The 16,643-nt window shown below is 44.9% G+C and overlaps 1 protein-coding gene across 6 annotated transcripts in view; it reads right to left on the bottom strand.

Moving 5' to 3' along the window:
* Nucleotides 1-16,643, bottom strand: part of CACNA2D4 (calcium voltage-gated channel auxiliary subunit alpha2delta 4) — a 131,261-nt gene that overhangs the window by 80,850 nt on the left and 33,768 nt on the right. For 4 of the 6 annotated variants that reach the window (XM_030040134.2, XM_030040132.2, XM_030040136.2 and 1 more), the window contains 7 exons: nt 15,884-16,017; nt 14,116-14,133; nt 12,752-12,829; nt 11,357-11,437; nt 8,822-8,896; nt 7,330-7,416; nt 3,117-3,188 (listed from right to left, as the gene is read on the bottom strand). In XM_030040134.2, the coding sequence (XP_029895994.1) occupies nt 3,117-3,188; nt 7,330-7,416; nt 8,822-8,896; nt 11,357-11,437; nt 12,752-12,829; nt 14,116-14,133; nt 15,884-16,017 (545 nt within the window). The remainder of the gene's footprint in view (nt 1-3,116; nt 3,189-7,329; nt 7,417-8,821; nt 8,897-11,356; nt 11,438-12,751; nt 12,830-14,115; nt 14,134-15,883; nt 16,018-16,643) is intronic. The other 2 variants (XM_030040133.2, XM_030040137.2) reach the window with 1 other exon arrangement.

Here is a 16,643-nt window from a genome sequence, read left to right on the forward strand (position 1 = left end):
GGGCTGACGGGGATGGGGTTATTGTTAGGTGAGGAGGTGGCAGACGGCTCAACCCCTTCCCTCCCCTCTCTCTCCATGCATGGCAATTGTGTACTGCTGAACACCAGGGTCCAAGTCCTTTGCTGAGCCGAGATGTTCCAACAGTGCTTTGATACTCCCAAGGAACATGGCGCGGTGGTGTTTGGTGGCTGTGGAGAACGTACAAGAGATATTAAGCCTCCCTTTCCTTGCCAGTCTGATCTGATGGCAGAGGCGGGGAGGCATGGGGAAGAATGAGACCTGAGGGTGTAGGCCTGCCCCTGGGGGAAAGGATGCAGTAGAAAATGGCCTGGGGCACCACTACTCTGAGACCCTTTCCTTCAGCAGGGCTTGTTCTGCTCATCCTTTGTTCCCCTGACCTGCCCCTCTTCTGCACATACAGCCACACAGCACTTGTGCCTTATGGGAGGTAAGGCAAACCTCTGCTTGGACAAGGGGCTGGGGATGGGTGGCCAGCCCTCCCCAAGACAGCTGGAGGTATCACCACTTATCCATGGGACTGAAGAGAAGCAGAGGCACCCTTGAGCCAAGAGGGGCTGAGGACGATCAGACAGGACTTTGCTATGTAGCTCAGAGCAACAGAGAAGACAGGAACACGGGCATGTTGGCACAGTGATAGGATTGCTGACTACCAGCACCTGCTCTCTGGGAACACATGTGTTTCCAGTTTTGGTATTGTAACTGTACTAGGCAGCCAGTCCTAGCTAATGACATTATCAGTGGTTTGCCACAGCCCATACCCATGTCCGTGCTCTTCTGCTTTCACAGTCACAGCCCTTTTGTACCCTAGCTGCAAGGGAAGGCATTTTTGCCACTGGATCTGTCTAACAACTGCCCCTTGTCTTTGGTCCTTGTTTTTCCCTCTCTGTCTCACTCCACTCTCAATACCTTCTCGAGATCAACCTGGGGAATCAACGTTTACATGGCTGGCAGAATAATTTCTTCCCCTTCACTCAGCCCTTCTCTCCACCATCTGACTGCCTCATTCTCTTTGTTTCAAGACTCTGTCAGCACTTTCTTTGTTTCAATGCTGCTCTGCTTCATCAGCTAGCAGAGTACAAGTGGGAATTGCTAAGTTTCACTTCTGGTCCTCGTTCTGTGTGTATTCTGATAATAGTAAAACTGTCACATACTCAGCTTCAGTCTCCTATTATGCTTCATAACGCTTGCAGAGTTGCAGAATAAAACAGGTAATATCTTTTACCAAGGCTACTTTTTGTTATCTTTTTTTCCCTGAGTAGGGGAGCAGAAAGATGTCCCTAAAATATTGAACTAAAAAGGTATCCTTGGATGACTCAGAGGAAATGTTATTGAGGGTGCACAGAGACAGAGAAAGAGGTTAAGCTAGCAAAATAAGCAATCTAGACCTATAAAGAATAGATCTTGCTGGAAAACCCTGATTGCTTTTCTGGCAGAATAACAAAGGTAATGGATGAAGGGAATAAAGGACATGCAATGTATCTGGGTTTATATAAAGCACTTGAAACAGCTTCTCATGAAATTTTATTCTAAAGAATCAGTTAAAGTGGGCTTAAATAAGATGTGGAGTGAGAACCAGCTGCAGTACTGTAAACAAAAAGAAACAGTAAACAACAGGGCGTCGAGGGAAAAAGATTTAATGAGATGAACAGACAGGCTCTGTCTTAGGAGCCCTTATGTCCAGTGATCTGTAAGACAAAATAAAACAACATTCCTCTGCATACTGAGAAAAAGTCCCAACAGCCCTAAAAATTAGAAAGACTGGACAAAAAGGAGTGGGATTCATGTGGAAAAATGGCAACTGAAAAAAATAGCTAAGAAACATGGACACCAAGGTAGCTGTTCCGGCGCAACTGTGGGAAGGGGTGGAAATTGAAGGGACAGCAGAAAGGAGACTTGGGGGTCCCTGTTCAGAAATATCCTATTGCAGAGAATAGATGCTCTCTACAGAGCAACAGGGAAACAGTGCTCAAATAATTCAGTGAAGCCCTGGTACTTGTGTACCAGAAATGATACAAGAGACAAAGGGAACAAAAATAATTGCTGAACTGCTTGGACTGAAAAGTGTGCAAGTATTTCAAATGCAGATGTTGGCAATGCCCAAGAGAGGAAGGGCGAAACAATTGACAGGTACCTGATAGTTGCAAATACCAAGAATATAGAAAAAGAATTTATTTACAAGATCCACGAGTACAACCATTCAAAGGAAATGGAGGGGTGTCTTCATTAGGAAATGGCATCATTTCAGCAGTGGCTGTGAACAGTCCGTTTATTGGAATTGGTGCTGACTGTGGCTTAGCATGGCAGCAGTTCAGCCAGCTTCATCGCTGAAAAAAATGCTCTTTATAAAAGATGGAAAGTTTTCCTGAAATATGGAAGACTTCTGGGCAGTGTAACTTGCAGGACTCTGGAATACTTCCTAACAGGAAATGATGAAAGCCAAAGTCTTTAGGAGAGTTAAATAAACCTGAATGAAAAAGTACGAGTGAACGTAAATGTACAAGATAATTTTGCACTGATTCCAAGGGAAGATGTATAACCCTACATTAGAGCTGGTAGGGAACATTCAAAAGTCTCCATTTCACTAGGACTTTTCATAAAACGTCTGTAAATATTTGCATAGAAATTTAATCCTGGACCTGGAGAAAGGAAATGGCATTCTGACAGAGTGAGGGACAAAGTTTTCATGAGTGTTTTTGGGTAGGGAAAGGGAGTTGCAAAATAGCCTCCAAACCTCTTTCTGTCTAGGTCAGCTCAGCTCAGCATAGTCTTTCCCCATTCTAAACTCTTGAAGATCTCCAATTCATTTCACAGCCCTATAAACAATGAACAACATGTTTTTTGGTTTTGCCTGGACAAAGTAGGGAGCTGTGAGGCATTTCCAATATCTTTGCAAGAGCAGAATGTCAGTAGGTATAAAGAGCATTTCTAACGATGCTCTATTTTATGTCTTTAGCACATGTGTTATATATGCGGTGAAACAATAAAATCCTCACACTCAGAAATGCTGAGTATTAAAACCACATCCTTCGTGGTTCTTCAGCATCCATTTCCCATCCCCTCTCTCGTGTGGCCTGAACAGAAGGATAATTTCTTACCCCTTTATCCACAGGGACCTTCACATCCATAGAGAGGTAGCCCGTTTCTCCGTTGATCATGGCAGTTCTCAGCTGCAGAGGTGAACAAGATTAGTATTAGTGTCTCCAGGCAGGGCAGAACAGGAACTAATAGAGCCACTTGTCATTAATGAACAGGGACTGGCAGAAAAGAGTGACTGGTTTTTTGTCCCCCCACAGCTCTTTCTTGCTGCTTTTAAACTGAGAACCTGTTCTCAGTGGTCAGGATCCTTGTTCAGTCAGGCTGATAAGTGACACAGAATAATAATGGCTTATGCTGAAAGCTTGTTGATATGTCTTTTTAGCAAAAGGAAAGGATCTGGAAGCTATGAAATTGCCAATCCAAGTTTCAGACTTCACCGTTTGGCAGCCAGAAAGTCATTAGCATGGTGCTTTAAGAGCCTGGAAGAGGAGACACCTGAGAAACCCACTAACTCCCCCAGACCGATTCCAAAGCTTTTGGACATGTTTTAAACTGATTTATAAATTATAGGCTGTATTCACCACCACTTCTGAGGTGCAGCAAAGCAGCTGTTTAACACAGTAAAGCAAGACTGTATGATAGCAGAGTAGGCAGCAAGAAGACCACTTTATTCAGTCCAGGTTTCAAAGGCAAAATGTAATTTTCACCGTGACTCTCAGCCTCTTGCAAGAGCGAGCCAGGGAATTTTTCCACAAGTGCAGAGGCTTTGACTTTTTGTCCAGCCTGCCAGAGCATATCAACCTATTGCTTCAGCCTGGATAGAAAAAAAGGTGGGAAGTAACTTATTCATTCACACAAATTGCTTCCTTACTGCCAGAGACAGGCCTCCATTCAGGTGTTGGCCAGTCTCAACTGCCTTTGCTTTACAGGGCCACAGTTCTGTTTATTATGGCTGCTTGATGTGGGTTATTTACAGACCTAGAATGTAAAGCTTGTGTTTCCCAAGGCCCGTGTCCTGGAAATCAAAACACTGACTGGTACTATTACTCCTTGTTGGCTAAGAGTGTTTGACCTCCTGCCAGAGCCACAGCACACTCTCTGTTCTGGTCTGACAGCCTGCAGCATTTTCTATGGGTTCTGGGTTTAGTTCAGATAGTGCTGCTTCATCCATATCTTCTTGAATGTCAGGCGTCTCTCGTTGCCCCATAAGGCAGCGGAGAAGTAATTCAGTGGATATCTGAGATCTCCTTGGATCTCCTCAGCTCCACATAGCCTGCAGGCAGGCTACTTGCCCTGTGCCCAGCCCCCAGGTGACAGTGGCTGTAGGTTGGTGCCACAATCCTGGCTTGCTGCTTCTTCCTCAGTAGTTTTTCCTGCATTGAGAAATCAGTTACAGTCCTGGTGTCTGGGAGCCCCCATAATGCTTTTCAGGCAGGACACTTCTGGCAACATCTGGCCTCCACTTTGAAAAATGTGTAGCAGAGTTCGGACAAAGGGGTGGTCCGGTGCATGCTGAAGCACTCATTCCCGACACCCCAAACAGCAAACTCTCCTGCTCCAGGGCTATGAGTCTGTGCCATTCCCGTCACTGGTAACGGGTGCTGCTGACACCCTTCCCCTATCTGCTTGTGTGGTTTCAAACCAACGCAGACATACAGTTTACCTGAGGGGTTTCACAACATCTAGGTGTTTTGCCACTCAGTTTCAACATCTTTGCAGACTAATTTCTTCTTCAGTGGTTCTGTCAAGGCTGAAGAAAATCTTCATTGGGTGACAGCTCCTAGACTGCTGGGGAAGATCTCTTGACACTTCCCTTTTCTACTCTGTGCTGGTTTTGGCTGGGATAGAGTTAATTTTCTTCACAGTAGCTAGTATGGGGCTGTGTTTTGGATTTGTGCTGAAAACAGTGTTGATAACACAGGGATGTTTTCATTACTGCTGAGCAGTGCTCACACAGAGCCAAGGCCTTTTCTGCTCCTCACCCCACCCCACCAGCGAGGAGGCTGGGGGGGCACAAGGAGCTGGGAGGGGACACAGCCAGGACAGCTGACCCCAACTGACCCAAGGGATATTCCAGACCATAGGACATCATGCTCGGCATAGAAAGCTGGAGGAAGAAGAAGGAAGGGGGGGACGTTCGGTGCGATGGTGTTTGTCTTCCCAAGTCACTGTTAGGTGTGATGGAGCCCTGCTTTCCTGGAGATGGCTGAACACCTGCCTGCCCATGGGAAGTGGGGAATGAATTCCTGGTTTTGCTTTGCTTGTGTGTGCGGCTTTTGCTTTGCCTGCTAAACTGTCTTTATCTCAACCCATGAGTTTTCTCACTTTTACCCTTCTGATTCTCTCCCCCATCCCACCGGGGGGGAGCGAGCGAGCGGCTGTGTGGGGCTTAGTTGCCAGCTGGGGTTAAACCACAACACCCTCGCACTGAGAATATCCCTCTGTTGCTTTACAAGTAACCCCAAACTTCCTTGCTGCCCAGCTGCAGATAGCACCATTGTGCATCAATTGGTATTTTCCAGACAGTGCCATCTTACTTCCCCTAGATTTCTTTTTAGCAGCTGGTTGTATTACACATCATTAGCACTTGGGCATATTTTTCCAGTCTGAATTTGCTGCTTATCAGTGTTGCTGAGATTATACTGCAACTGATGTTGAGTCTGTCATTGATCTAATACCATAGCTGCAAATCTGAGTGTTGAAATGTTGGCAGCTTTCTGCTGCAGTGGGTGTATCTTGAGAGTCTCTAGACTTGCTGAAGTCACACTGCAGATATCGTTCGCGTCACTGAATGTCTCTGTACCCTCAGTGACTGCAACCTTTCTTTCTTCTGGAAGTCACACAAAGTGACTTTGTTTTTCATGCCTCTTTTGACCTTTTTTTTCACTGGATAATTTTACTCTGATTGCCTATGGACAGAAACCTTACAATTTGCATCATATTTGCTTTCAGGTATCAATGTTATTTGGCCAGACAGGAACCTGCAAGCCAAATAAATATGACAGCAAAGCAAAGTCCTCTCATTTCCTGGATTTTTTTTTTTTCCATAAAATAGCAAACTGGGTAGAGAGGAACAGCTCTAAAAGTGGCTCCAGTGAGAGAGAAAACTACAATGGGAGCAGAAGTCCTAGAAGATATCAGCAAACCCACACAAAGCCATTGGCAACCTGTATCTTGGTGGTTCCACTGCATGTAAAGCCTCTTATTTTTGTTTTGCTTTCCATGTTTCACACCCAGTTCTGCTGTACTTCCTTTCTCAATTTGCCACTCTTCCACTTCTAAAGTTCCTTTGGTCCGGCCCTTTGTATTTGGCCTGCACTAGTGGCAGTAGCTACTTTGATCCTCTTGCTGGGCAGTTCGTTTGTCCTACCTGTTTAAGTGGATATCTATAGCATCAGATCCATTTATGTCAGCAGTCTCCCCCGTAATCCAGAAGCATGTGTCCCACAGCTAATTCTACTTTACTCCAAATTCAGTTCTTATCTTAGTAACTTAAGTATCTATTCTCTCCTAATTCTTCCAAGTAAAAGAAAACCAGCCACAGAGGAATCTCTCTACCTTCTCATTATATCTGGGTTCCTAGTTGTGCAATGCGGCAATGTGCAGCTGTTAAGGTGCGTGCTGTTTCTTGTTTATCCCTTTTTAATAATTTTGCTCGAAAGACAGTAGAAAAGGCATTTTCTAATCTTTTCCCTCCGGTCAGCTATTGTTTTCAGTGCCTCCACACCTGTGCAACAAGGTGGTTTCTGGAAATTTGGTTTTCCTAAGTGTCTGAGTCCCTTATCCTCTTTGTCTGTTTATTAATAGTGACTGGAAGCTTTAGTGTCTTTTTGAATGTACTTTCTTCCTTGTTGCAGATCTCATTAGTTGAGTGGCTTCAGCTGTATCTCACATACTACATGTATGGATAACATCATGGGACACTGCCATACTCCTAAGCTATTTTGCCTTTGTATTAAGGCAGCATTTGGGCCGTGTACACACAGACTGGCTCCCCGGAGCACCCTCTAAAGTGCTTCCTTCCTCCAGCCAGCGCTTGCCCTCCCTGTTCCATGAGGAAGAAAACTCACACTGGGAAGGAAGACAAGCACTTTGTAGGGGAGCATCATCCTTGCCCTCTTGTAGACCACCAGACTCTCTTAGTCAGGGCCAGCCAGGCACAGAAAAAAACAGGAGTGCTGCCTGCTGCTCCCCCGCCCCTTCCATACAGGCACACAAAGCAATAGAAAGAAGGAGCTACAAAAAAGGCTAAATTCACTTTCTGATACTCACAATTTCATCCTGGTCTTCCCATTCCACTTCTGAGAGATCTACGCTGTTGTAGTTTGGCTTAGGCTTCAGTTTCTTTCCTTCTTTATACTGGCATTCATTAATAAAAGAAAAACAGAACAAAACAAACCCCAAGTAAATGGCTAGATAACTTCCTAAACTAACCCTTTAAGAATTGATATGTAATTTGAAAAATAGGGGTGTCTAATTTATTCTCTGACTAGGAAGGCACCGTTTGGGTGCAAGGGCCTTCTTGGTCCTGTGCCACGTATTTCTTCATATGGGCAGTGCGGAGCTAGGAGAGTTCAAGTGGGAGAGGCTGATCCAGGAGCAAGGGACGGGCAGGAACACAGGTAAACTTGCAGGTAAAGGCTATGACCTCCTTTGTGAAAAGTGTTCTTCTAAATAGATCAGTACAATACACTTGCCTCCAGAAAATCAGTTTTTTCCCCCAGCTAAGAGTGGAATCCATTAACACTATAATACCAGCATGAGATCTTTTTTGGTGGGAATTTGGCTTTGACTCTACTGACAGAAAGGTAGGCTTTTCACCTAGGGCTAACTGATGCAGGAGAGCTATTTCCCTGTAATCTTCCAGCTGAAGGAAAAGGTGTGAAGCAGATTAAGAGAGGCCAGTTTCAGGTAGAGGATAAAGCAGTGCCCTTACCTAGGATGTGTCCCTTCTCTTCACATACTGAAGTAACTACCTGTGCCTGTGGTCTCCCTGTGCAAAGCTGCCTTTTTGAAGACAGCTGCTGTGAAGCCCTGTGGTGGCATTTTCCCTTGCCAGTATCCACACTAATGGTTTTAGCTGTGTGCAGGTGGATTTGTGCTGACAGACAAGTGTATGAAATGTAAAATCATTGCATGCCTGGGTATCGGAGTAATGAGGCCAGCTGTGTGTCTGCAGACAGATGTGCGGGCTGAAGCTCCAGGTAGCACAGTGAGGGAGAAACATTGTCCTTGTGTCCACTCCCTCAAGGCCCAGACAGTCTTTGCAGCCTACTGGTCTCTAAATTGTCTCTGACTTACCATGTTACTAAGATTTGTGGTACTGGACCCTGCTAGCCTCAGATTCCCAAGATGTCCAACACTACAGGTGCTGGGTAGCTATTACTGTGGTCCTACTCATGCTGAATCTTCTTGTAGGAGATATGCCCGAGTGAGCGGAATTGTTTCTTCAGCCCGGCAGTGAAACCTTGCATGGACACAAATACATGTGCACCCACAATACAGCAAGTGCACACAAATACAGGCCTCACATGCACTCTTATGGAGAACAGGCAAGCAGCGTGCCTTACACTTCATACACGTGTGTGTGCATATATACATCTATGTATGTGGAATTGATTTCTCTAGCTCTCAGGCTCCTAGGTGCCTATATATCAGTGCCTGGTAGCCTTCACAGCTCAATAAAATATATGAAATCAGGAGCATCCCTGAAAGCCACTGTTTCCAAGTAAGCAAAGGTTCTCAAATTCAGAGCTATACATACCAAAGGACGGAGGTCTGGGTGTGAAAGGATGTAGCCGTTGTTGGTGTTCAGAAAGGCGTATCCGTGGACACCCAGCTGGAGAAAAAGGCATTAGAATAATTAGTGCTTTAGCTAGAAACACTGCTGTGTAATGGGTGCACTGATACCCTGGCACCACCAATATTCAGAAATATTTTCCTTTTAAAGGTATTGACCAGAAGAAAATAGGGTCCATCCCAAAGCATTTATCTCTGGATCTCTGGCCGCTCTGAGCAGGCTGACTGTGCTTGGATGCACAAAAGGATGGGCAGGTAGTTGATTTGTGTACACATTCAGAAAAAGATGCCCTCCTAGAGTCTGATTGTCCTTGTGGACAATTACCACCCAGAGGCAGAATAAGCTGTCCACAGCAGGCACAGCAGTGCTGCACATAAAATGGGCAACGATGGGCAATGTCGGAAACAGTACAGAAACAGCAGTGACAGGTCTGTATGCCCATCACTACACATGCACAGCAGTGAATGAACAAGCGAGTATGAATCTCACAGATGGCTTCCCTGGAAACCGGTCAATCTTCAGAGGAGCTCTGCATTATGTTTTGGTGCTGGCAAGACCAGACCTAGCCTAGGCCAATTGTAGAAGCCTGTAGTCTTAAAATGCTTTTTAAGGAACAGCATAATCTAACAAGAGCAGACAGTGGCTGGCCTGATCTGCAAGAGATTTCCGAGAGAGCAACTACTCAGATCAAGCCCATATATAATACAAATTCCAGCTAAACCCCGAGTTGCTAAAAACCTGCTGATAGCCCATGCTTGCCGAAACAAGAGGTGTCTTGAGGAAAACAAGAATGGCTAAGGTTTCTATCTTCAAAAAGTTGTTGCAAATTTATATTCCTATAGAGACAATCCTGGAGGGATAACAGTAGGGAAGTGGGGACGTAAGTCATTTACAATCTGTGCCTTTTTGAAGGGAATTAATTCTGTGTTTCACACATATCACCGGATCAAAACTTTGGACTCTCTCTAAGTGAAACAGTTTTTTTCCAAAGCACACTGAGCTCAGCTCAGCGTGGCAAGAATGAAACCAAGACATTGGATCAGGACTACAGCAAACTTCCTTGTTGGCCTATTAAAGCTGAAATTTCCCAGCCCAGTAAGCACAATCATGAATGTACGAGCTCTCAAGGGCTGTAACTCTGGAACTGGTCCTTTGTAACGCATATGCCAGGGGATTCAAGTTGAGGATCCTAGGTTTCCAAACTGGTTTAGAGTTGGAAGAGCTTCTGGGAAGTCGTGTCCTGCCTCTGATATAAAGAAATCCTTCAAATAATTTTCCCTCCTTTCCTGGCACTGCTTGGAGGAAAGAACAGTGTCTCTCCTTGGCCCAGAAGAAAGATTATTGTGATCACATGGCCTTTGAGTGATGTGGAGGGAGGAAGATGAAAAGGTATTAGTCTTATAGAGAAAATAAATGTGTATAAAAATTGAAGCTCCTAGACAAGGTTCCCCCAGATCCAAACCAGCTAGCTTTTTCATGCTGCATACATGCACCCTGCTTCTCATAGTTCCTGGGTTGCCGGAAGGATCATTTCCTACAGCTGCATGTGAATGGTCTGCCCTGCATCCATGTCTGGAAGCGCTGCACAAATTCATAGCTTCTGACAGCACTTTCAGTCCTGTGAGTCTTCAGCAATCAGATTTTGGACAACTGCCTAACTGGTAGTAGTTGCCTGATAGTTATTTAAGAGAAACTGAAAACTTGAAATGATGGCTCAAATTGCCTGATTTCAGCATGATCCTCAGATGTGCTTGCTGTCTCCTGGTGTGCAGACTGATTGAACAAAAGGTCACTGCACAGAATTTACAGCAGAAACCAAACTAAACAGTGCATCTCGGGGTGGGGGTGGTGGTGGCGGTTCCTGTGGATGAACATTTTTTTTTCAGATGTATTGAACATAGAGCTAATGGAAAGTGGTTGGACTAACAATTCTGGAGAGCAAATACTCTATCTAGGTACAACACAACTGAGTGAGAGCCAACTTCCCGTACACTGTCCTGCCAAGAAATCTTCATGCTGATCTGGAGAAAGGAACCTCTAGGCATGACAGAAAAGTTGGCTCTCTGTAGTCCATTCAGTCCTCAGTTTTTCTGCTAAGAATATTGACAATGAAAGTGGTTTATTTTTTGCCAACTGGGATGGCAGCTTTTGTCCACTGGGAACTGGATGTAGAACTTTAATTCTTCTGAGATAGGCTGTCAGATCATATCATCTCTGAGAGACCTAGATTGGTGACCATCAAGATGCAAAGACTCCATGACCTGTTGCCAATCTACTGGATCATCTAGTCCTTCTGTTTCTGAAGCAGCCTAAGAGCTTCCAGTAGTGAATGATTTCCCACATGCTGTAGAGAAACCACACATCGCCACATCCAACATGTCTTGCTTTACACTCATAGTTCTTCCTACAGACAGAGGAATGATTTTTCAGTCATGCCCATGGAAGAATGACTAGTGACTTTGCTGTGCAAAATAACAAATTGCTTTATCTCAGTCTTACCTTATACCGTGGAGCAAGTTTTAACAGCTCCCTCAGTGGTACATCAGAGCCCACCACACCCAGGAGAATGCCATGAGATCGCTTAAAAACAAAGGAGAATCCACTTTCAGAAGCAAAATTTTGGTAGCTCTTTACCTGAATACATATTACTGCCTTCCTACTAGTCTCTCACATGTTCTCTCTAGGCTTGTATGAATATATCAATTCAAAACCAACTAACATATCTCAAAAAGTCTCAAGGAGTTGCTCCAGTGTTTATGGAGAGGAGGTTTTCTACCCAATACTAGTCAGCATATCGGACTATGATTCAGAAGTAACATAAAATCATGACAACAAGTTTTGAGGGCAAACCCCTGCATTCAATATGTGGAAATAACAGCAAGGGCAAGGCAATCATGCAGAACAGCATGGATCAGTTGATAACTTGGGCCAACTAAACCAAACAACAAATACAAAGTTGTTTGTTAACCTAGGAAAAAGAAATGCAGGAAATCCCCGCAAAATGGGGAACTGGTTGTTTAGTAAGCATCTAGGGAGCATGATGACAGCTCCCACTGTGGTGCTGTGCTAATACAGATTAAGGCCAGCCTCAGGTGGAGAAGGCAGGCAATTGTTTGTAGGACCTGGATGAAGAGTTTATCCCTTGTACAGCAGTGGTAAGGTACCAGCTACCATTTTAGATGCTGAGAAGCTAAAAATGGTACAGAAAAGAGTGTCTAAATGGTTTCAAAACCCAGAAGAAATGCCCTTATCAAAGACACCTAAATTGTCCAACCTTTTAATCTTATCAAAAGATAGACAGGTTTGACATTATTGCAGTGTAGAAGAAGCTTCCCAGGAGAAGATACCAAAGGGTACAGGCTTTTCAATCTAGCAGAGAAAGCCATTATGACAGGAAGGTGAGGTCAGACAAATTGAAAGTGGATTTTAGACACCAGTTTTTAATGGAGAGTGAGAAACCACAATGGAGAGCTCAGGGCTGGATGCCTTTCTTCAATGACACTTTTGCCAAACACAGGTTATTGGGCTCATGAAGGACCGTCTGTATGAAATGTAAAGATCTGCAATAAAATGGACAGACTAGACAAGGTAATGATCTCTTCCAGCTTGAAGCTTTATGGGTCTGTGAATTAGGCTAGGTTTGAAAATGGAAGGGATAAAACAGGGAGAAGTGTCATATTTAAGGGGTATTTTGAAGAAATAGCATTCAGAGGAAATGACAGACTGTCATTTTGTCAGATAAATTATCAGCCGCACATCCTGTCAGCGGTCTACCGCAGTCAATAACGGCCAGCTCTTCTTTCAGAGACCATTGGCTTTAAAACCCTGCAAAGGTCCGCTGCATCCTTTCACCTCTGCTGGTTGGAAGGAGAGCGAAGTCCACATTGCACTCACCGTCTCGTTCTTTTTGCTGAAGACTGGCATAGCCACTGTTGTCATGAGCAACAGACTTTGAGCCTGAGATGCAAAGAGCTGCCACAGAACAACGAGCCATGTGTTAGCAAATGCAATACTGCAGATAATCCAAGTGAAAGGCACTGGAATTCCCAAGGACCCCAGATGTTGATTACAATTAGCCACCTCCTTGTCTCCCACACCCCTCTAAAAAGAGATGGCAGCACTTTTCAATACTCTGTATCCAAGAGGATTGTGGGATGGATGCTTGCTCATGTGGGGTGTTAAGGATGGGATGAAAGCCAGTGAAATGTGTTGAAGCAGGAGAAATTAAAGAGCTGTTTTAATGAAGAGACAGGAACCTGTAGAAGTGGTGGCACTATTTATACCCACCACGCATTGGGAGTGTAGACATAAGCACTTATGCAACAAGTGTAAAAACCACCAACACAAGGAGCACAGAATAGAGAAAAGCAACACAAATATGAACAAAATCACAAACGAGATGTCATCTACATTGCAAACACATGAATACCACGAATGCGAAACACCACAGGCAAATATTTAAAAGGCACAACTACACACAGAGCCTGCTTATATATACTTGTTACTCAAGCATTTAAGCTTAGGAAAAACAGAGACAAAATAACGATCCAAACAGATACAACATAGCAAGTTATCTCTACAGGGGATACAGGACATGCACATGTAATGGGTGGGGTAACAGATGCTCCCAGTTCTGCAGAAGACAGATGCTCTAAACACATATATGAAAGGAGGTAAAAGAGGCAAGACACATGCAAAGGAGTCTCCCAAACGCACCTAGCTATCAAAAGGACATAATCCCTTGATGCCAGTAGCATCCCCCTTCCATCTCTCATTTGGTCAAGTAGCAAGGCAAGAAATGACCTCCTGTATCCATTACTATGTATGCTGGGAGCCATAAAAGATCCAGTCAATAATCTATACAGTTGCTTGATGGAGATTTGAGCCTGGTATCTTGAGTTACTGGTCTGGATGATTCTTTGTGGAAACTTCCCATTCACAGCAACATTTGCACTAATACACAGCAAATAAAGTTCTCTGACACTTACCTGACATATGGAAAAAGACATCTGGTGAACTAAGCTACTGCACAACAGACACCCCTACCTACTCTGAACCAACAGCACAGGACAGCTTCCCAGTACATCCAGAATTTCCTCTCCTCTTCTTGCCAGTGTAAGAGGGCTCCTTCAGTCCTGCAGCCCCAGCCACCCCCCCGCTCCAGATGTACAGGCCAGCTGTGGCTGTGAGCACTGGCACTGACACACCAACTGGCACAAGGGAAACAGCACACTCACAAAACACAGGGGTGCAGTTACCTCCTCAGACTGTGGCAGCTAGTGAGAGACATGGATGAACAGATGAATGAATACACGAATGGAGGAATGAATCAAAGATGGGAGAGGTTGGGGTGGAGGAAGAGAATGGCAAGCCAAGCCAAGAGGCAAGAAAAGAGATACAGCAAAACAAGTGCAGCAAACAAATCCCTGTGGCTGCCTTGGGAAGTGTGACACCATACACCAGTGCCAGGGGTGGCATGCCTGCTAATAGCATAAACTTGCTTGGTAATGAGTAGCATTTGTGGAGGTTTTGCTTAGCACACTCAAGTACCACGTCCCCAGCTCTCACTTGGCACAGCTCCTGCAGCAGAAGACATCCCCATGTCACCTGCACAGAGCTAGTGTGCCACAGCTGCAGCCTCAAGGGTCAGCCACAGCACAGAGGTGGGGGACGGTCCCTTCCCACAAGAGTCTCCTGAGTATAACATCTATGCACCATGATGGTGCAAGCCTGGCTGTCTTGGAGGTATTTCTTTCTCAGGTGGTCTTGACTCTGAGCACAACACCGAGCACCACCATGTGTGACCTGGACTTCCATGTTTCCTGCTACAAAGCTAAGCTCAGTACCCCTACTTTCACTCCAACTCAGAGACTTCAGGTTTCTCACTGTGGATCTTAAACCTGAAAACTGTGGGTTCTCCCCAGGGCGGTGGCAGACACCCTAAATCTGCTGCTGGCCAGACCAGAGCCAATAACTTCAGTCCCACAGTGGGATTGTCTATGGAAACATTCTTAATGTTCCTAGAAAAATTTTTCCCCTCAGATAGTATAAATAGTCCTGAGACATCAGGTTTGTTTCTGGTCCAGGGAAATCTGACTTCTGGTCAGCTCTAGCTGTCACAGTTATGCAGACACTTCTCTGGGGTGCAGAGTCCAGTGTAAGAAAAAAACTTTGTCTATCTCCCTGAAAGCACAGTGAGCCCCAAAAGAACTGTAACTTTCTCTTTTGGCAGTGTAAAAAGGGATGGAGATGAACATTGGGGAACGTCTTCTATTTGGGGAAGTGCAGGGGAAGGTTCCTTCTGTGGTGGTCTACTCCTTTGAATTTCAAAGCTACCTTGGCAACACAACACCATAATAGCACCTGCTCATGATCCAAATATCTTCCTGTAGGGCAGGCCTGTGACAAAGCAAGGGGCATTGGGAGTGCTGACTGTCTGGTCCTTTGCGATGTGTCCTTTACCCACAGGGCTGAGCACAGGTCTGCGGTGACATTAGGTCTTGCTAGCTCAAGGACTGAAAGAGTGAGCCTGCTTCCCAAACTGAGATCTGTATCTTTGAGTGGCAAGCAGTAAGCAGTTAGCTACTGGGCTAGAGGAAATAAATCTCTGTGACCTGTATCCTGAGCTGTAAATAATCTTTCCTGTGAATAATCCTTTAGAAGGTAACCTGCTTTCACAGAAGCACCGCTTAAGTCATGCTATGCCTGTGTGATTAGTCCTGGGCTCCTGGTTCACTGCAGATTCAGACCTGAGTCTGCATACACATCTCAACTCCAGGAGTGAGCAGAAAAGAAATATTGTCTGTCTCAGCAGAGCCAGAGACCAGTAATTTCTATCAATCACCCAACTCCTGGTTTTACATAAATTTCAGGACTTTATTTAAATTCTGATACACATAAGATATTTAGATGGGAAGCTGGGACAAGTTATGTGCCTAACATACTAGCTGGGTGTCTGACACCTGCGCCAGTTTGGCCCATAGGCCTACTGTTTGCTGACTAAAGACTTGTGCTGTAGGTCCTTACCGCACTGTCCATGTAGGCTTCAGTCCAAATAATGTCATGGTCGTGGTTGATGACCATGGGACGGCTGAGCACATGCAGGTACTCCATCACGTTCTCCTGGACATCTGCTAGTGTGGAGATCTGAGTGTAGTAGCCTTCATGGAGAGACAGAGGGGTGAGTCACTCTGCTAATGTGACTTCCATATTTTTCAATGAGTGTCCATGCAAAGCTAGAAAACTAGATGTCAAAGACTGTATCTACCCAGACAGTTTATCTGCTCTTTACCAAAAGAGCCTTAATGTGCCTTGTATCCACCAGTTTCTGTGGAAATTTAGAGTTTCAAAGCACTGGCTCTCTTCTCAAAATACTGGACCAATGCTCAAGACCAGAGTCTTGATATAACCAGAATCATACCAAGCAGATATAAAATGTTGCTTTGGGTCTTGGGCAAAACCATCCACTAATCAGGCTGCCTTTGGTCCTGAAGGCCAAACATATGCAAACAAAGTATTCCACCAGGCTACCCCCTTACCCCACCCAATTTTATATGAAGCCCAAACTCCCAACTTCTTTTCCAGATTTTTTCCAGTGCTCTACTCTTCTGTCTGCCTAGCTTTACATCCAAGAATGGCGACTACATCCATCTATCCATTGGAAGCAGCATGTAAAAGTGCAAGTTGCCTATTTGCAGAGCTTTGTCCCTGCAGATGGACCCATAAGTCTAATACTACAACAAGGAGTACAGGGGAAGAACATTTTCAAGTTATCAAAAGTTCCTCA

The sequence above is a fragment of the Aquila chrysaetos genome, chromosome 17 (genome assembly GCF_900496995.4).
Source record: "Aquila chrysaetos chrysaetos chromosome 17, bAquChr1.4, whole genome shotgun sequence".
Taxonomy (NCBI): domain Eukaryota; kingdom Metazoa; phylum Chordata; class Aves; order Accipitriformes; family Accipitridae; genus Aquila; species Aquila chrysaetos.